The sequence below is a fragment of the Rhinatrema bivittatum genome, chromosome 7, assembly GCF_901001135.1.
Source record: "Rhinatrema bivittatum chromosome 7, aRhiBiv1.1, whole genome shotgun sequence".
NCBI lineage: Eukaryota > Metazoa > Chordata > Amphibia > Gymnophiona > Rhinatrematidae > Rhinatrema > Rhinatrema bivittatum.
The window spans coordinates 278,932,623-278,954,248 of NC_042621.1; the positions used below are offsets into that span (position 1 = coordinate 278,932,623).

Here is a 21,626-nt window from a genome sequence, read left to right on the forward strand (position 1 = left end):
GACCCAATATGGCATATATTATGTTCTTATGTTCAACACTTTTGCCAAAAAGCTTATCCTGTACAACAAGAAAACACCCATAAGGACCAGAAAAGCAAGTTTGCTTACCGTAAACAGTGTTTCTGTAGATAGGATGAATTAACTATGGTGTCATGGGAACTGTCATTCAGGGCCCAGGAGGCGGAGCTTTACCAAGCAGAGGCTAGAACTTTGCTCTCTGCGGCTACGTGTGTGTTCCCGCGCAGGAAAGTAACAGTCTGTGATTAAGCTTTAACGTAGCCGAATAGGCGGTCGATTGCCAGGGAGGAGGGAGGGTCAGCATGGCTAATTCTTAATCTGTACATAGTTCTCCTGTATGTATTCTCCCCTCTCCCCCAGTTGCCGTTTATGATATCTATTTACTCATGCTTGTTCTTTGTCAAACGCTTTACACACGTATATTTTCTGTTATTCTGTAAACCGATGTGATATCATTGATGAATATCGGTATATAAAAACCAATAAATAAATAATAAATAAATAATTCCTCCTGCTATCTACTGAAACTCCATTTACGGTAAGCAAACTTGCTTTTTCCTCTTGATAGGGCTGAATTAGCCATGCTGTCATGGGAGTCCCAAGCTCCTGATCACGCTGTCCATGATGTGTATATGTTTGCATGATCTTCTTAATGTGGCAGCCACCGTGGACAGTAGGATAGAGATTGCAGGATTGCTTGTCCTATCTTCGGATCAGAGGCTGCTTGTTGATCCAGGCAGTAGTGAAATGTGAAGATATGTAGCGATGACCATGTGACTGCCTTATAAATGTCTCTACAGGTTGCACATTCTTGACATGTGCCAATGATGCAGCTACTGCCCTGACTTGGTGAGCTTTTGGAACAGAATGTAGATGTAGTTTCTGTTTCTCGTAGCAGAACTTGATGCATTGTGCTATCCAGCTGGAGATGGTGCATTTAGCCACTGATAGACCAGGGGATTTCGGGTCGAAAGAGACGAATAATTGAGAAGCACGGGAATCAGAATGTGTTCTCTCTTTTTAGTATACTAACGCTCTTTTGCAGTCCAGTGTATGCAGTAGTTTTTCCCTATCATTAGAATGAGTTTAGGGAAAAAGATGGGTTACTCTATGGCTTGATTGAGATGGAATTGAGAAACCACCTTTGGGAGGAAGGATGGGTGAGTCCTGAGAACCACCTTTTGGTGATAAATCTATAAATATGGTGCGTAGTGGACTAAGGCTTGTAGTTCACTGACTCGGCGTGCAGATGTTACTGCTATCAGGAAGACTAAGATATTTCATGTGTGCCGAGTCCATAAGTTCAAACAGAGAAAGCATGAGCTGTTCTAAAACTATGTTGAGGTTCCATGGAACTGGAGGTTTAGAGATCGGGGGACGAAGGTGACTTAGCCCTTTAATGAAACAAGAGAGCAAGGGGTGATTGGAGATAGGAATATTGTTAACTGGCCTATGATATGCCCCATTGGCACTAAGATGAACCCTAATGGATGATGTTGCTAGACCTGCTGTGTATAGTGTTTGAAGGTAATCCATGAGTAGCTCAGGTGAGCAGTCCAATAGTGCTATGCCATTGGAAATGCAGCAGGTAGAGTAGCGTTTCCATTTATAGCTATAATTCTTTCTAGTTGAGAGTTTCCTGGATTCTAACAAGATGAATTGTGTTGAAGTAGAAACTCCTTGTTCCATTAGGAGGAGCCGTTCAATCTCCATGCTGTCAAATGGAGAGATGAATGCAGTGGATGCAGGTGCATCCCTTGTTCTTGGAACAGTAGATCTGGTCGATTTGGTAGTCGAATTGGGTCTTTGATGGACAGTCGTAGAAGGAAACTGTAACACAGCTGTCTGGGCCAGGCTGGGGCTATGAGTATTGGTTGAGCCCTGTCTGCTATGCACTTTTGAGTTGTTGAGTGGTATGGGAGGAAAGGCATATAGGAGGCCTTTTGTCCACGGAATGAGGAAGGCATCCTGAGCGATTCTGAGCGGGCTGGGTCTTATTGAGTAGAAGCTGGAAACTTGAGCGTTTAGTTCCTTTGCAAAGAGATCTATTGAGGGTGTTCCCCATTGTACGAAGGTTTTGTGGGCTACGTCTGGATTGAGTGCCCATTTGTGCAGATGAAAGATGTGACTTAGCCTGTCCGCTCGTGTATTTGCTCTCCCGGGAGGTAAGTTGCTTGTAAATGTATGCAATGTCGGTGAGCATGTTCGAAGATTATCAGTATGGGGCGAAGGCCTCCAGATTTCTTGGGAATGAGGAAATATGGGGAATAAAACCCTGAGTTTCGGGCTTTCAGGGAAACTAGTTGTATTGCTTGTTGTTTGTGAAGTAAGGCAATCTCCTCCCCAAATTGTGTTTGGGACCTCTGAGGCATTCGAATTGCAAGGTGGAGCAATGTGGGGTTTTTTTTTTAAATTGGAGTTGGTAACTGTGCTGTACAATCTCTAGAACCCATTGATCTGATGTTATGCTTTCCCAGGCTGCTAGGCACGTATGGTGGTGCTTGGTGCCTGGTGGTGCTTGGTGCTGTGGTGGCGGCTGAGGTACTAAAAAGATTGTGTTGATTTTACCAGGGCTGCAGGTTGTTGGGCCGGTTGTCTCTGGTTTCGTGGTTTATCCCTTTGCTGATGTGGAGTCTGTTGTTGCGTTTGTGGACGCTGATATGATTGGTAGGACGGCGTTCGGTATGACTGGTAAGACCTATAGGGTCTGCGGGCATACGACTGCCTACAAGTAGAGCTGAAATAACGGCAGGTGCAAGAAAATTGTGATGACGCTGTTAAGGACTGAACTGCAATGGCTTCCTCCTTTAATTTACTGTCTCTTGGAAGCAATCTCCGAACAAATTGTCTCCTGTGCATGGGAGGTTGGCAAGTTCTTCATGTAAATCCTTCCTAATGGCACTCAATCGAAGCCATGCCATTCTGCGGGCTGCAATGGCTGTAGCAGACGCCCTGGAAGATGTCTCAAACCCTTCGTATATGGCCCATAAAAGGTGTCTAGAACATTCTTCCATATCATGGAGAGGTGGTGGTATCTGTTCTCCAGTAGATGTAAGCATATCTTTTGTTGTTTGGATGCACTCATACATATATTGTACCATGTAGAATTTATGGTGCAGTATTCGGGCATTTAACATTACGTTCTGGTAAACTTTCCTTCCAAATTCCTCTAAACATCGGTTGTCCATCCCCGGTGGGTAAGAGGCATGTGTTTTCATCTTCTTAGACCTTTGCATCGCGGATTCGACCACAATTGATGCATGAGGCAATTGGGGTAGTGTAGTGCGATGTTTTCTGCATTCGGAACTTTATATCCGTTTTCCTTGATACAGCCAAAAGAGAAAACTGTGTTTCTCAGGATTTTTGAAAAACGTTGTGTAAGACATCCTGTGGTGGAAGAGATGTGGGCTCCCCTGGAGTATCAAAAATCTTTAGGAAACCTATAGTTTCTGCTCTGGGATCAGTATCCTTTTGGAGCTCCAGATGCAATATTGTACCCATTTTTTCCAAAATTTTAGGGTAAATTAGGTCCTCCGGAGGAGAATATGGTTCCTGAGGTTGCTCAGATGGGTACCCAGTAGAAGAGGATGGTGAAGTTTGCGGGGAAACTGATTCAACTGGAGTTTTTGGGTTTTGAACTGGTGAAGTTGGACGAAGTCTTACGGGAGATGATGGAGGCTCCACCGATGGTTCTCTGGAAGCTTGTCTTATTTCCGGTGAACTTACAGAAGTTTCTATAGGCATTTTGAAGGATGATTGAAGGATTTCAAAAAATCCTGCCAATGATTGAGATAGTTGGAAAAACGCTTCTTTCGTTTGCGGCAGCATTGAGGAACGACCTGTTTGCTTAGGTGGTATTGATGTATCCCCTGTGTTAGGCTCCAAAGAGAACGACTATGGTGGTTTATATGGGACAGAGTGCTCGTGTTTCTTTCCTGGCACCTTATGCAACCTATTGTCTTCCTTATGCTCGTTGGAATTATGAGATGTCGAGGCATTGGAGGAGGGAATGTGTACTATCTCCGTGCTCGACTCATATGAAGGTTCTGAACCTCGTGTATGAGAGAAGTAGAAGCCGAGGGGCTTAGGTCCCAACTACTATCTTTCCAAATCACCGTCATATGCCTTCAATGGTGGCAGGAATTTCCATGGCGATGGCCTAAAGAGGTTGTCCCATGTTTTTCTCTACAGGTTCCTCTTCCCGTCGGTGAAAGTCTTCTATGTTTTAATTTGTGTCCCGTAGGTCTGGATTTTGAAGACCATGAACAGTGGGAGCAGTTTGGTGCTGAATCCTTAGATGTTGAATGAGAGACACTTGGAGATTCATGCCTTCGTTTTAAAGGGTGTTGTACCTTTTGGGATGGCGTATGCTCCGTATGTGTCGACTTTTGCGCCGCATGTGTCGTTGGCGCCATATCCTTCGGCGCCGTCTGCGGGCCCCTCGGCGCCATGTACGTTGACGCTGTGTGCGTCGCACTGCGTCCCAGTGCCGTATGTGTCGGCTTCTGCGCCATACACATCGATTCGTTCCGATGCTGTGGTGTGGTCTTCGGCGCCGTGTGCGTCACATTTCCCGATTCCAATGCACGGCGCTTTGGGGATGGCGCAATTTGTCTTTGGATCAGGTCCCTGATCCGAAGTAAGTCTAGGACGCCGTGATTCCTCCTTACCTCCAGGCCTGGAGGGTCTAGGATCCCACGATGCGGCTCTCTTCAGCATTGGGGCCAGACCTTTGGACGGCCCTGGTGAAGAGTGCGCCTCGGAAGGCGCTGGAAGGCCTTGGAGCTCTTTCATTTTATAGGCCCGCTGTCTTTGGACCCTCAGCGACATTCTGATGCAAAATTCACAGTCTTTCTGAATGTGATTCAGCCCGTGATACTGGTAACATCGGTCGTGGCCGTTGGTGACCGACATTACTTTCTCACATCGACAGGGTTTAAACCCTGATTGTTTTTTAGACATTTTAATCCAATTGTCGAAAATCTGTTGAGGAGAAAAAAGCTCCGTGTGCGATCCCACGCGCAGAAAGAACAAACTGAGGAGAATCTGTTACTTTCCTGCGCGGGAACACACTCGCAGCCGCAGAGAGCAAAGTTCTAGCCTCTGCTTGGTAAAGCTCTGCCTCCTGGGCCCTGAATGACAGTTCCCATGACAGCATGGCTAATTCAGCCCTGCTATCAACGGGAAACAGTTTTTTTTCGGTTGAGAATGAACCCCTTTATTAATCAGCTTTTCATGTCCCACATCATTTATGTGTGTCTCTTGCAACATGGCAATCCCTGTTCTGTGTCTGGCAAGAGCTCACAGAAGGTGAGCCCAATTCTGCTACTTTCCAAGAGACACATCTCACTTCAGAGCGTCACAGGGATCCTTATTGATACAACCTGCCAATATCGAGTTGTTAAACATTCACCAAAATCCAGAGGAAGTTCTCCCAGCCTAAGACCTCTCCCATGTACCCACCAGACGATCTTGTCTCTGCTGATTCGAAGTGGAGAAGAAAAAACTCCTCCCAGAGAAATAGATACCATTCAAATCATAACAAAGAACCCTCCCCAACCCCCACCTCTCCCTATCAAAACTCACCCCTCAAAATACATTATCCCCAGTCATGAAGGAAATTAAATAGAGATGTGACAGGGCCACACCACCTTTCCCCCATTCCATAGGAAAAGTACCTGTGTGCAACCATGAAAACGATGTTTATATACTAAAAGAGTCCTAAACCTTTTTCCCTCTCCAGCTGGAAAACATCCCTTCATAAGTAATCATAACATCTAATATGGTGAAGGCTGCAAAAAGTGGAAAAACATAAAAATAAAAATACAACTCCAGACTGAGACAACCCACCTTGATAGCATAAGAATGATAGGTTTTGTAAGGAAGGATCCATTGGGCATGCAAGCTTACTGTTGCATAGTTCATAGGACCCCAAAAAATAGTCTATCAAATTTAAAGAGAGAGGACCAGAGATGATAAATCACAACTCCCCCATATTCATTGAAATTCACTAATCTTCCCAACATTCCAAAAAATTGGCAACAAGTCAGATTCCATGCCAACATATAATGAAAGTTGACAGAGCTTAAAAAATATTGTGCCAGTACTCAAGAGAAAATCTCTCTTGTAAGATCTTTGATGCCAGAAGAAACTCTCACACTGCAGACTGTGATTTTAAGCAGGGCCGGAAAGGTTCTTAGCATCCTTGTTGAGATGTTTAAGGAAGTCACTTTCCTCGGTGACTGAATTATAGAGCAATGTATGGCCACCATAAAATATCTTGAGCTTGGCTAGATACTGTAGGGAAAATGTCACATGGTGATTGAAGATCTTGATGCAGATTGGGGAAAACAGTCTTGCTGCCAGCTGGAAAATTCCTGGAAAATTAAAATGACTTTAACCTCAATAACAGGTTTGAGTCTGCTACGTATAGCTTGAAGAACAGCCATTTTATGGGCAAAATTCAGGAACTGTGCTATAACTACTCTAGGCCTCATTAAAGTATCATGTTTAAGGCCCCATTCTGTGAGCATGTTCAATTCTCATGGGGCTCAGACCCTCCATCAATTTTAACTCACCAGGCAGCCAAAGTTCAAGAAACTCCCAAAGTTCACATCGGCCATGGATTCTGGGATGCTAATAAACCATAAATTATTATGGTAGAACCTGTTTTCAAGGCCCTCAAGCTCTTCCTCTCAGCACCATACTCTCTTTTTAAGCACTGCAGTCTCTGATGCCATTGAACATATTTCATCTTGTGCATCAAATATGTGCTGTTCCAACTCAGTTATCTTAGCGAAAGCATCCCCCCCACATTGGTCACTTCATCCATTTTTCATAAGCCCATTCAAAATTAGGATCCAGGCCTTTCACCCCAGCTGCTATAACTTTTTCCATGAGAGCCGTAATAGGCGTCTGCTTCAACACAGCAGGATCCTCCGTGTCAGCCATTTTAGAATCTGCAGGCTTTAGTTTCTCACATTCCCTTTTTGACATCTTTGTAGCCATACTATTTTGAAGGAAAACACCAAAAATCACCTTCAGTATCTGCCAGGTAATAGCAGTCTCTCAATTAAATTTAAGCTGAAAAAAATCAATTCAAGATAAAAGAAAAGGGAGGTGACTCTTGGAGCAGGAGTGGAACACTTCTAGCTCTCACTCACTACATCATGAGATACCCTTTGTTAATTTTAATGGAAAAGGTATTTCTGAGTCCAGTACTATCCCCCATGTAAGGGCAGTGTTTCACTTCTGTCGGAATCAGGCTTTTCTCATTATGATTGTGAGAAAGTAGAGAAATCTAGGCTAGGACAGCAATGGCCATTCTCAAGTCTGTTGTAGGTGACTAGTTTGTTTTTTCTTGGATAGGTCTTTTGATGTGTCTTACTAAAGCACAGCAGTTTCTAAGGCATTGATTTCAGAAGGAATCAAGGAGATGAGTACTTCAGCCTGCTCAAGTAAGAGTTTGCAGATCCCAGAGGGCTGTCAAGCCCACTTGATTATGGTGCAGGACTCCTCATAGGCAGAATCAGAACCTGTCTTTCCAGAGAAAAATGGAAGGGCAGTGCCCTTGCATCCATGCTGTAAGGACCTCAGTGTGGGGTGTGGCCAGGAATTGCTACTCCTTGGACACAGGAGTCCTGAGAGCTATTGTGGCTTCCTCCTGCCCAGTTTAGGTGGAGCTTTGGTACATTGCATTTTTTTGGACTGGTCTGATAGATAAGGAAGGTGAAATTTGAACTTGACATTTTAATTTCCTTCCCTTTAGTTCTGCCAGACCAGTCTAGAACCCATCCAGGAAGCCACAATGATCAGGGGCTCTCAAATCTGACAAATTCAGAAAACTAGCAGTATCTGGCCAAATTGGTGTAGAGATTATCTAATTCCTGGATTAATGGCCATGGAAGGAAGTTTCTTGGTTGCATCAAGTTTTGATTATGGTAGTGATTTGGAAAACAAAACAAGGAGTCTCCAGCCTGGATAACAGTTACAACTAATGCTGGTCTAACTGGCTGAGGGGTGGGGACTCACTGACGTTGGTAAGTAGCTCAGGGAGCGTGGTTTCCTTGGGGGCCAAATTGTCTATCATCTGGTTGGAAACCAGGGTGATAAGAGTAGTCTTGTTGGAGTTTTTGCTAATGATACAGGAGGAAGCTGTTGGGATATGGTCAGATAATGATAGCGGCATGTGTGAATTACCAAGGAGGGACAAGAAGTCCTCAAGTGGCCAGAGAAGTGAATCTTCCAGTAGACTGGACAGAGAAACATTTGCAAGTTCTCTGAGCAGCACATATAGCAGGAGTACAAAAAATCCAGGCAACCTCTTTGATCAAACATTCATTGGATCCAGGAAAGTGGGAGCTCTCAGATACAGCCTTTGCTCTGATTGTAAGCAGGTGGGAAAGGTTAATCATGGACCTGATGGCTACCAGAAGGAATTCCAAAGGAAATGTTTTTTAGTCGCTAGAAAAAAGGGATCCAGAGGGGCTGGATGCCCTAACATAACCATGACCGGTTCAGCTCCTTTGCTTTTCCTCCATGGCAGCTAATAGAATTGTTTGAAAGAAAATAGGCCAGTGGAACCTGTGCTATTGGTAGCTCCTGCTTAGCCCAGACATCCATGGCATGTGGATTTGGTGAGACTCAAAGAAGGGTATCCTTTGCAGCTCCCTCATGCCAATTGGCTCTTGCCTCAGGGACCAGTGGTTCTGGATGATCCATCTCCATTTTGTATCACTGTTTGGCCTATGAGATTGCTTGTTTGATGAGGAGAGGATATTCAGAGAAGATCGTAGCAATTCGTTTTACAGGAAGAGAACAGGTCAACTTTCCTGGCTTATATTAGAGTCTATATTTAAAGTGTGTTGTGAGAGGAAGGGGATAGTTCCTATACAGCATCTGTGTCTTCAGTTATGATCTTTTTGCAAGAGAATGTGGAGAAGGGCCTGGCACTTCCATCAAGATACAGCCATAGCTTGTAAGATTCACTTATTTCAGGTCCCCTAGCTGTTTTGCGCTTCCTAAGAGGGGAGTTAAGCATGTCAGGCATCCAGGAGGGAGGTGACCTGCTTTTGGGATCTGAATTTGATATTGAAGGCCTTGCTCATTCAATCCTCTCAAAGGAGTTATTTTACTCATAAGATCATATTTTTGGTGGTATTTGGCAAGAAAAATTCTAGATCTGCAAGCTCTCATGTTGGGAATTTTTTTTATTTTGAGGTTTGCAGATGAGCCATTGTCACTATACATGGTTCCTTCCTTGATGCCAAAGGTAGTTTTTTCTTTCTTCTTAATTAGATGGTTTTTGTTCCTCCTTTTAGGAAGGAAACCTCATCGGAACAATATAAGGAACTCCATCAATTTGATGTGTGCATGATTCTTCTGTGATATCTGAATGCAGCTGATCCCTTTAGAAGGTCTGACCACTTAGTTGTCCTGTTCAGTGGCCAACAGAAAGAGAGCAGCTTCAAGGGCTTCAGTAGCACATTAGCTTAAGGAAACGATCAGTGCAGCATATATTGCTAAAGAGGTGTTGTTTTCTGGAGGACTGGGAGCACATTCAACTAGAAAACTGGCCTTGTCATGAATAGAGATGTACAGGGTGACTACTTGAACGTCCTTACCCTCTTTCATTAAGCATTACTACCTGGATTTGCGTGGATGCCGTGTTTGGCACTGGCAATCTCCTACCCAGTTTGAGGGATGGTTTGGGCGCTACCAGGTATCTGGACCGGTTTGTCTAGATGAAAGGAAGGTGAAATTGTCTTACGTACTAATTTCCTTTCCTTTAGTCTGCCAGACCAGTCAAGGGCCCTCCCATGCTGTTCTTGACCATAATTTTTCACTACATAACAGAAGTTCCTTGCACATCTTCACTGAGATAAGGAGTCTGTCTAGTTCTAGCTTTGTTGGGTTGCCTTGATTACCAGTTCTCAAAGATAGGAAGGCTTGATGTTGATATCTTCCAGAAGCTCCCTGAGACAAGCATATTATTAGACATCAGGATCTCATCTGAGTCATTTCTTTTCTGTGAGTCTTAATGGAGCTGGTCCCAATCTATGTATTTTATGTGTTTGTGACTGTTTGTAATTTTGTTTATGCTTGTTTTGCTTTTACATCACCTAGTGTTCTGTTTCAGGTGATCCATAAATCTGAATAAAGATAGTTAGGGGCAGGATGGGTAGGAGTAGGGAGAATTTGTTGTTTTCCAATTTATATAAAAAATACTGAGAAGCTGTCAGAGAACAAATTTGCTGATATCGTGTGCTGTCTCCTTGTATTGGTAGAGGATCGTAAACCGAGATGTCTAATTCTTTGTGCTGCCCTTTTAAAGGTAACAGAACACACAAGTGATCCATATGTGTAACTATTCAGTTAAACCATGCAACTTATTCATTATCTTTTGGCTTTTCAATATTTGGCTTTTCAATATTTTCAATATTTGGCTTTTCAATATTTGATAGTTAATGTGACTTTCAAGGTATACTTCACTTTCAATGCATATCCAGCATAGCTCCCTGCTTCAACAGCAGGGGAGAAGAAAAACTAATACTTCACACATATCTCTGCTTCAACGGCAGAGAGCTATGCTGCCGGTTACCCAACAAATCAAACTTAACATTTCACTTGGAAGCAGCTCCATCACTGCTCTCTACATTAATAGTGGGGGTGAAAGGGAAATAGAACCTAAGGTTACTAAGAGCCAAGAGAAACAGATAAGTATGAGAAAAAAGAAGTGTGAAGCTTGCTGGGCAGACTGGATGGACCGATTGGTCTTCTTCTGCCATCATTTCTATGTTTCTATGATGTTCCATAGGAAACAGAATGCACATGTATAAAAGCACAATATAACAAAAAGAATGTTTGGGAAATGAGATGTGATAAGACACTGGAATAATGGACATAGTAACAATAAAATAACCAAAAAATTAGTACATTTTGAATTACCGGCTTATTAATTAATAATAAATGGTTCCTTCTAGAATCCCATCTTCAAGATTGAGGCTTTCTCAAGGTTTAAGTATCTTTAGATAAATCAAAATACTTTGTCTTGCTATACATTTTTATTACTTTTACTTTCCCTGTTACAGAATGACTTAACGGAGCTTCAGTCTTTGACAGAGAAATGGAGGAGATGCAGTCAACAGGTTCTCTATGAGCTACAGTCAGCCTTGTCTACAGATGGCAAGAAGTTGAGTCTTTCACAGCTGATAGATAGTTTTGGACTGGAGGACAAATTGCTGCATTATAACAGAGCGGAAGAAGACTTCATAGATCCATAAACTCCAGATCATCACTAAACTTTATTATTATGATTGAAGAGGAGCCTGAAAGTTGAAAGCAGGTGTCTCCTGAGAAAAAAGCTACCTCTTCATTTGGCTAGTTTAAAAAAAAAAAAAAAAACTGATCCTTTGAAATGTAATTGCTTTATTTTTGTTAATATTCTTGTAGTATGTTGCCTTTGGCTAAATTGTGTATACTCAGCTGATAGGAATATGGCACATTGAACAGTTGGAGGACGTTATATCAGCTTTTTGAAGATATTAAAGATGGCATTGACTGCAAGCATTGTTGCTTAACTTCTAATTTTACTACTGCCATAACATTTTCTCTACCTCGTATGTGCTAAGTGTACCCTTGTAGGTGTTTTGTCACAATGCTCATGGAGGTCATCTTGAAGTTCCCTTAATGGGCAGGAAGAGATCTTGCTGAGTAAATCAGAATATATTATTGAACAAGTGCTATAGCTATGAATATTCTTGCATAACGCTGAGGCGCGTTTAAGCGGTATTTATTATTTACTTTAAAATAATGATCTTTGCATCTTTTGGAAGATCACTTGGGAAAAAGTCCTTTGAATTCAGTATGTATGACTGCTAAATGACTTCCATGCCTTTTTTTTGTCTTCTAAAGTTTTTGCTTGTGTTTTTTTTTTATTTTTAATCTTTTGCATGCTTGTCAGTGAAAATAGATGGTTTAGCGCAGGCTTTTTTTGACCCTACTTATGCCATCAGTAAATATTAGATCACTGTTGGCCATAAGCACAGAGAAAAGGGCCTGTGCTGCAAAAGCCAGTACCTTAGAGGTATGGCTAAGCAAGCAAAAGTGTCTAGGATCTGGAGTTATAAAGTAGTTACAGCTATGGAACCAAAGCTTTCTGGTTTCACAACATTACTTTTAATAGTTATGGATACTGTAAATTAACACATTTGACATGTTTATAAATTGTAAAAATTGGAAATAAATTGTAAACCCTTAAATAAAATAGGGCAGAAAATGTGTCTTTTTCTTGCGTTCACTGTAAAGCAAAAACATTTCACATGACTAAATCAGTTGCATGTTCTAGCTTTATTCTAGCTTTCTACCCATGTTGGTGAGACAGAGTTAATAATCCAGCTGTACAAGGACAGGGAACGTTTTCATCCTCAGTCTTTCAACTTCTGCTCGGAGAATTGCAATCTCCTGCGCCTGTACTTTCACAATATCTAACAGCTTCTTTCGTTGCAAAATGTCCTGGTACCGATCCTTCAGATTCTTTTCCTTGCTCTGTTCTGCATCTGTTGACAAAAACAAAAAAATGGCTAGGAATAGATAAACATTTAAACTATTTTCATTTACTCTTAAAATTTGAATTCCATACAAGTTGAAGGCCACCCATTTTAATCAAACTTATGAAAGAGTTATTTGTTATTTTGTTAATCTGTCCTTAAGTAAACCGTGGTAGTCTTGCTAGAAAACATTATGGGAATTGACTTGGGCCTTATCTATTAAAAGTGCCAACTGAAGAAATTCAAATCTGCCTCCATCTGAAAAGTTTACAGTAATCCCTACACTACGTTTAATCACGTGTTGCTTGATTTGAAACATGTAGAGAGTGATACAGCATTTTTTAGTCACTCTGTTTTTTCCATTTCTTAAACTTTTTACACCTGATTTCCAGAGTAGGCTAGTGGACTTGCATACAGTTCTAATTGCCAAAGAATGGTAGCCAGTAGGGATGTGCATTTATTTGAAACAAATGGGTAAAATGCAATGAATGAGTCTATTTTTGTTTCATTTGTGAATACCCCCCCCCCCCAAATAAAATTGGAGAGTGCCCACAAATTTTAATCATTTTTGTTTCATTCAAGCCTATAGCTCTACTGAGTAAATAGCAAGTGCAGGCAGGGACTAACTGGTAACACAGTAACAACAGCAGAAATAGACCAAATGATCCATCCAATTTACCCAGCAAATTTCTTAGGGTAGTAACTGCCACTCTGTGCAGGTTACCCTCAAGCCTTATATTAAGGGTAATATTTACAATCAAAACCAAGCATCTCTCAAACCCATAACAAAATTACTGCTAGCAACATTTTTACGGGGTGAACAGCCTTCTTGATAATTCAGACAATGCTGCTTGAACATGTGCTGCTTTTGGACTTGGTTACAGATGCAGTCCTGTACTTTTTCCCTAATTGTACGTGTATTAATACCTAGACCATAAAAGTCAGAGCCCAGTGTTGGCTGTTGCCTAAATCTAATTCCCCCTTTTCCCTCTGCCATCGAAGCAGAGAGCAATGTTGCATCAAAAACATCAAGGCTAATTGGTTAAGGGTGGTAATCTCCATGCCTTTTGTTAAGGACAGTAACTTTTCCATTGATAAGCAGGCTGAATTAGCCATGCTGTCTGGGTGATGTCATCCGACAATGCTTTTACGGACTCTGTCTCCAAGCATTTAGCGCTTTTGCTCTGCTGCGCCTGCGCAGCACTTCCCACATGAAGCGGGTCATCAGTCTCCTCAGTCTTAATTTTTCCATGCTTTAGCATGGATGTTTTTTTTTCTCTGTTCAACTCCTCGAAGCTTATAGGCTATGGGGCAGATTTTCAAAGGCTACGTCCGTAACCTAAAAAAATCTGCCCTGCGTGCGCCGAGCCTATTTTGCATAGGCTTGGCGGCACGCGTATGTCCCGGGGCTTCGAAAAAGGGGCGAGAAGGGGGAGGTCCGGGAGTGTGGTGGCAGTCTGGAGGTGGGCCTGGGGGTCCGGGGGCGGGTCTGGGGGTGTGGTTGACGGTTCGGGGGCGGTCCGGGGGCGGTCCGGGGCAGGGCCAAATCTTCCGGCACAGCATAACTTGTAAAATAAAGGTAGGGGAGGGAATTAGTTAGGGCTGGGGGGTGGGTTAGATAGGGGAAGGGAGGGGGAAGGTGGTGGGGGCCAGAAGGAAAGTTTCCTCCAAAGCCGCTTTGATTTCGGAGCGGCCTCGGAGGGAACGGAGGATGGCCGCGCGGCTCGGTGAGCTCAGGCTGCCGATTTTGCACAGCCTTGCACGTGCCGACCCTGTATTTTATAACATACGCCGGGTTGTGCGAACAAATCTACTCCCGCGTGCACCTTTTAAAACCTACCCCACAATGTCCATCACTGACAGTCACAATTACTGTTACATTTGTCTAGGCCCGGAGCATGACACGCCTTCGTGCCGCAACTGTGAAAGCATGTCCCCATGGGCACAAAAGCAGGGAGCACATAAAATTGCCACCTTGCAGGACAGAGAGGGAGCATCATCAGCATTTGGCAGTTATATGCCATCCCTAAGGCAAGTGACACACTCCTGCCAGTACCTAAAGTTCACCATCAAGATGCCCACAGAAGATCAGCCTCCATGGAACCACAGGTAAAATCAAAATAAAAGGCCAGAGATGTCGTCCACGTCGATGAAGACCGTGCATCAACACATTGATCATGGAGTGGCACTGACAGCAGAAATGGAATGCTGTCATAACGTGTCTACACAAGCGACCCCAAAAGCGACACATGGCAAGAGCTGCGTTGCTCCCACTCTGGCCCATGATGCTTCGATGCACATAATCTCATCAATACTAGTGGTGAAGCGATCAATAATGCATCAGCAACCACGCATTCTAGCATCACTTTGACACTGACTCAAACTCCATTGAAGCAACTACGCAAAACAAGCAGCCTCTGGGCAAGAGCATAGACAGCATAACACAGGTACAACTTAATAGACACGTGTCATCCTTGCAAAATGATAGACGCAAGTCACCTCAGATCAGGGACAACTCCAAGGGTCTCACAAGAAGGGAAAGTTGAATATTTCCAGGTCGCTTAACTCTATGCATAGTTTCGATACGATATTGGACATCCTCTTTCAACCACCTTGGATTTCTCCTTCTAAACTTCTCTCATTAAGTTTGAGGTCCTCCTCTTGTCAAGGAGACTGCATAGTTTTCTTGGACTTCTTTACCTGCTCCCATGGTAGAGATTCTGATCTCCAGGAGGAGCTTTCCTTGAGAGATAAGCGAGATGGCCCAGATAAAGGTTCAAGGGATCCAAGGCAGCTACCGTTGGTTATACTATTGGCGGTTATACGTCCTCAAGGTAGGGGTCAATCTTCCATGTCTTCGCTTGGGAAGCAACCGCCCCCACAGCAGTTCCACTAGCTGCTCTCAACAAGCCATGGAACAAATTTCTTCAGTCATCCACAATCTATTCTCTATCCATCACAGTCTAGAGTTGGTTGAGGAGAAAGACCAGGAGCCATTTTATCTGTCCCCTTCATGGGGAGTGGGGGGGGGGGGGACCTTGGTCTCCAAAAGGGGATAACCCGGGGAACCCAACTTGGCGTGTTTCCACAGTCTGAACATCAGGGTTCTCCTCCAGACAAATCACCCTCCAGCTTAACAGATATTCCATCGGACCCTCCAGAAGAACCCAAAGATCACTGGTCTCCACCGGAGGATCTGACTTATTCATGTTTTATCGAGAAACTGGGTAACCTGCTAAAGGTTGAGGTCTGAAAACTAACAGACTCTATGGTGGAAGTTTTTGGAATTCTGAAAATCCTAGAGGTTCCGACTGAATCTTCCACACTTCCTTCTCATAAGATTGTAGATACAGTGCTTGCAAAGATGTAAGATTCCCCAATGAGGGAGCTATTTTAGATTTAATTCTTAGTGGAATGCAGGATTTGGTGAGAGAGGTAATGGTGGTGGGGCCACTTGGCAATAGTGATCATAACATGATCAAATTTGAACTGACTGGAAGGGGGACAATATGTAAATCTACAGCTCTAAAACTAAATTTTCAAAAGGGAAACTGATAAAATGAGGAAAATAGAAAAAAACTGAAAGGTGCAGCTGCAAATGTTAAAAATGTACAACGGGCGTGGACATTGTTTAAAAATACAATCTTAGAAACGCAGTCCTGATGTATTCCATGTATTAAGAAAGGTGGGAGGGGAAGGCACAATGATTACTGGCATGGTTAAAAGGTGAGGTGAAAGAGGCTATTTTAGCCAAAAAAAAATCCTTCAAAAATTGGAAGAAGGATCCATCTGAACAAAATAGGAAAAAGCATAAGCATTATGGGAGCACTGAGAGGAGAGGACCACCTTGCTGGTGGCTGAAAGGAATCAGTAAGTTTTTGCTTGGGACATTGTCTTTTTAAAAAATATTGGGGCAAAGTTAACTATTTGGGAATATTATTTAGTGTGTTTGTGCTTTTAATAGTAAGGCAGTGAATAAACAAGTTAGACTTTGTATTTTTAAATAGTCAATAAGGCAGCTAGTAAGCAGTAGGTAGTGTGTTTATTTTTAAAAGTCTGTAAGGCAGCTAGTAAGCAGAACTGAGTGTTCGTATTTAAAAAAAACAATTTTTTCAGCCATCTCCTTTGAGAACCAGATCATTTTCTTTTTCCTCTTATTTTTGTTTACTTTTCTAACATATAGATTTGTTGCCTTTGTAATAACTCCTTTTAATTTGGCTCACTGTTTTTCCACTTCACCTAATTTTCTCTCAGTCTTCTAGTTCTTACTCAAGGTACATCTCCATTTTGATAAAGTCCATATTTTTTAAATTCAAAACTTGGGTCTTTATGTTACTTCTCTGTTTCCTATTTGCAATATCAAACCATACAATCTAATGATCATTGGTACTCAGGTGGTCACCTACCTAGATATTAGAGACGACATCCACAAGTTGAGTATCGCATCCTCCATCGTGGGTTCCATTACCATTTCTTTGAGCAGAACCCCTTGAAGGGCATCCACTGTCTCTCTACTTCTTGATGATTCTGCATCTGGGATACTCTAATCCCAACTGGCAGATTAAAATCTCCAAGTATCACTTCTCTCTTCTTTCCTATGTTTTGGATGTTTTTGACCATATCTCTGTCCAGTTCTTCTGTTTGAGTCAGAGACCTGTAGGCCAGACCATAAAAATGGAAGTACCATCTTTTATTTAGGATGGTCCATAATGGTTCTTCTCTACCCCATCTCCCTTGCAATTCACTTGCTTGGATATTATTTTTGATATACAGGGCTATTCTTCCTCTTTTTCTGTCCTCTGTCTTTCCTTAACAAGTTATAGCTGGGATGGCCATATCCCAAGCATGAGAATCAGTGAACCATGTCTAAGCAGCAATATCTAAGTCTGTCTCCACCATTAGGCCTGCAATCTGATGTTATTATCCAGACTATGAGCATTTGTGGTCATAGTCTTTTCTCACAGGACAAGCAGGATGGTTGTCCTCACAAATGGGTGACATCGAGGATGGAGCCCAACCACGGAAAACTTCTGTCAAAGTTTCAGGAACTTTGACTGGCCCCTACTGGGCATGCCCAGCACGGTACTAACCCTGCAGCCAGCAGGGGTCTCCCTTCAGTCTTCTTTTTTCCGCGTAGCAGTTGCCACGTGGTTAAGGAGCTCTTACCACATTCCTGACAGGAATCTCTTCAACTTTATTCTTGAAGAAAAAATTGCCCCTCAGGGGTCTCCCTTCTTCAATTTTTACTCCGCGGTACTTCGGTAAGTTTTTTGAAGTTGTTTTTGTCGACTACCGTCGAATTTGGCCCTCGAGGCCTGTTGGCAGTCGACCATCCCGCGGCTAAATTTTTGGCCTATGGCCATGGCGTCGGGGTTCCGTCGCTGCCCGGACTGTACACGTACTATGTCCATCACAGACCCACATAGAGTCTGTGTTTTGTGTTTAGGGAGTGAGCATGATGTCCTGACTTGCACCAAATGTGCCTTAATGACACCAAAAGGTTGCAAAGCTAGAATGGAGAAGATGGGACTCCTTTTCCATGCTCACACTCCGACGCCATCGATTGCATCGACGTCATCGATACCCTCCCGGTGACCGTCCGCCATCGACATCTTCACGGCCATCGACGCCTGTCCCTTCCCCCGAAGATCGAGGGGATCGGAAAGACAAACATCGCCATCGACGTCATAAGTCTCGGACCGTCGAGGAATCGAAGTCATCGACCTCCGTGCTGTCCGAGCCTCCGTCGAAGAAGTCTCGACCAGAAGTGGCACCGTCCACTCCTGTCTCGCAGACACCGAGGCAACCCTCACCCCTCCGGGGTTTGGGAGCCGCGATTCCACCGGTGACGGTGGTCCCTCCGGCTCAGCCTCAGCCTCCCTCTCCCGTAGAGCCGGGCCTTGTTACCCCAGGTCTCCGGGTAGAACTGGACCGGCTGGTCCAGGAGGCCATCGACAAGGCGATGCTACGGTTCCAGACTCCTTCGGCACCAACCCTGGCACCGAGATTGGAACCGGTCACCGACCCGATTCCAGCAGCACTGGCACCGCTGCTTGCTCAGATGGAAGCGCTTATGAATGCCCTTCCACCGGCAACACCCGGGTCACCGACAGCCTTCTCATCAGGTGGAGAAACACCGTTCCGAATTCCCCCTTCGGGGGTAGTTCCATCGGTGCCTTGTCGTCCCTCGCCACCGGTACATTCCTCGGGGGCGATACGCACATCAGCTCCACCGAGATTTTCGATGACGGCACCGATTCCTTCGATGACGACACAGATTCCTTCGATGCCGGCACTGATTCCATCGAGGACATTCTCGATGCCCCCGGTAATTCCTTCGAATCTCTCGGAGCCTCAACCGGGGCCTTCAGGTATACAGCCCCCTCATGGTCCTACAGGTCAGCAGCCTGATCCTTATGACACCTGGGGTGATGATACCTCTACTGACACCGATGATTTGCCTTCACCACCCTCTCCTGCGGAGAGTAGAAAGCGTTCTCCCCCTGAGGACCTCTCTTTCATAAATTTTGTGAAGGACATGTCGGAGTTGGTCCCTTTTCAGCTTCAATCAGAACAAGATGACAGGCACCAGATGATGGAGTTGCTCCAATTCTTGGATGCCCCTAAAGTCATCACCTCTATTCCAATTCATCAGGTTTTTCTGGACCTTCTCAAAAAGAATTGGGAATCTCCTGGATCTGTTGCTCCAGTGAACAAAAAAGCTGACTCTACCTATCTTGTACAGTCAGCACCTGGCTTTCAGAAACCACAATTAGATCATCACTCTGTTGTGGAAGAATCAGCTCAAAAGTAAGCTAAAAGATTAAAGCCACATTCTTCCATATCTCCTACTAAGGAAAATAAATTCCTAGATAGTATAGGTAGGAAAGTATACCAAGGAGCTATGCTAATTTTCAGAATAGCTTCTTATCAATTGTATATGACCCAATACAATAGGGTCATCCTGAAACAGATACAGGAGTACTCAGATGCCTTACCAGAGCAGTTCCAGCCACAGCTTCAGTCCCTACTAAACAAAGGGTTTGAAGCTGGGAAGCATGAAATAAGAACAGCTTATGACATCTTTGATGCTTCCACTAGACTTTCTGCTACGGCCATCTCTGCCAGACGCTGGGCTTGGCTTAAGTCGTCTGACCTTCGCCCGGAAGTTCAGGACAGGCTCTCTGATTTGCCCTGTCTAGGGAATAATTTATTTGGTAAGCAAATTCAGCAAATTGTTGCTGAACTGAAGGATCATCATGAGACACTTAAACAGCTCTCATCTATTCCTTCTGACTTGCCTTCTAAACAACCATTTAAGAAGGACTCAAAAAAGTCATTCTTCCGTCCACGGAAGTATTATCCCCCACTAGCCAAGTCTAGGCCTGCGAGGCCTTACCATAAAACTCAGCCTCGTCAGTCTCGAAAACAAAAACCCGCAACAGCTCCACAACCTGGCCCTGCATCGGGTTTTTGACTTTCAATTAGAGAGCAGATGCCAAATCCCTCTTCCAACTATACCAGTAGGAGGTCGGTTAAGCCACTTTCTAGAAAAATGGCAGCATATCACCACAGATCAATGGGTGATAGCGATAATTGCACAGGGCTACCACCTCAACTTCCTGACTCTCCCTTCGGACTCCCCACCCCTGCAGGCGTGGAGACTCACCGATCACTCTATTATTCTAGAGCAGGAGGTTTCCCTTCTCCTCCAGTCAAACGCTATAGAACCTGTCCCCACCTCACAACAAGGACTAGGGTTCTACTCCAGGTACTTTCTTTTTTTTTTTTTTGTAAGTTTTTGTTTTATTTTGCATGGAAAACAAATGTTACATCACAGAACGCGGACCAGGTCCCATACAGGTATAGTTAAACAGAACATAGGCACATAAAAGCCCAACCAACTATCACCCACACCTAAGATCCATCCTATGGCAAACATATTGGTAAGGTACATCAAGAGGAGTGGTGAATAAAAAGAAGTCTGAACAACCAGTGGCAGGACGTATTATGAACTCAGACCGTCAAGCCAAATATATACATGAGCAATATCGTTTTCCAGTTTTCCCCCGCTCCCACCCCCCCCCCCCCCCCCCCCCCCCCCATCCCACCTCCCCAACCCTCCCCCCATACCTATAGTTTTCCACAGTCAGGGTGATCTACTTCACGATTGCTTTGCCAACCATGCTGTATACGGAGCCCACACATCCTGAAACTTGTGAATACGGTCATTTTTAAGCGCGGTCAAACGACCCATCTGGTACAGCCTATGCAACCTCTGATAAACCTGCAGCATAGAAGGGACCTCCTCATTTTTCCACCTGAAAGCGATTTCACTGCGCGCAGCAATATAAATTTGTAGCAAAAGCAGCGTATGCTTATTATTACTCATCCCCTCCACCAGACTAAGGAGACAGCCTCTGGGGTCCAATGGGACTACAACCCCAAGCAGCTCAGAGGCATACCCCGTAATCAAAGCCCAAAAAGTCTGGACCTTGGAGCAAGTCCACCACATGTGATAAAATGTGCCCCTTTCCCCGCACCGCCTCCAGCATGAGTCGCCGATATTAGGGTTCATTCGGTGTAATCGGGCCAGGGACATATACCATCTATATAGTAATTTATAACCATTTTCCTTAATATTAGCAGAAACGGAGCTCCTCCCCATGATCATATGACATTTGTCCCAGTCGGAGTCTTGAAGAGTCTGTCCCAGATCGGATTCCCAATGAAGTTGATAGGATACTTTAGTTTGATCCCCATTATTAAGCAGCTGATAGAGTCAGGATATAGGTTTACCAAGAGGCCCTCGCTGATCACAAAAGGATTCGAAGAGGGATCTACCCTTAGCTATCTCCCCTGGCGCCCCCACCGAGCGAAGAAAGTGTGTAATCTGCTGTAATGCATACCAATCTCCCGGGGACCCACCATATTTATCTTGTAGCTCCGCTAGATCCAAAACTCAGGACCCCCTACAAAATTGCCCAGCCTTTGTCAAGCCTAGCTGTGTCCACCTGTGAGAAAAGGCCTTATCCATACCCGGGGAGAACCCAGGGTCCC

At 44.0% G+C, this 21,626-nt stretch overlaps 2 protein-coding genes across 2 annotated transcripts in view; one reads left to right on the top strand and one right to left on the bottom strand.

Annotated features, from left to right (window-relative positions):
- The window catches only part of SFR1 (SWI5 dependent homologous recombination repair protein 1), a 51,981-nt gene extending 40,509 nt beyond the window's left edge, over nucleotides 1-11,472 (top strand). The window contains exon 4 of the mRNA XM_029610330.1: nucleotides 11,109-11,472. Coding sequence (XP_029466190.1) covers nucleotides 11,109-11,300 — 192 coding nt within the window. The 3' untranslated portion in view covers nucleotides 11,301-11,472. The remainder of the gene's footprint in view (nucleotides 1-11,108) is intronic.
- An 805-nt stretch (nucleotides 11,473-12,277) lies between these two features.
- Nucleotides 12,278-21,626, bottom strand: part of CFAP43 (cilia and flagella associated protein 43) — a 368,309-nt gene continuing 358,960 nt past the window's right edge. The window contains 1 exon segment of the mRNA XM_029610740.1: nucleotides 12,278-12,575. Within this exon segment, the coding sequence (XP_029466600.1) occupies nucleotides 12,403-12,575 (173 nt within the window). The 3' untranslated portion in view covers nucleotides 12,278-12,402.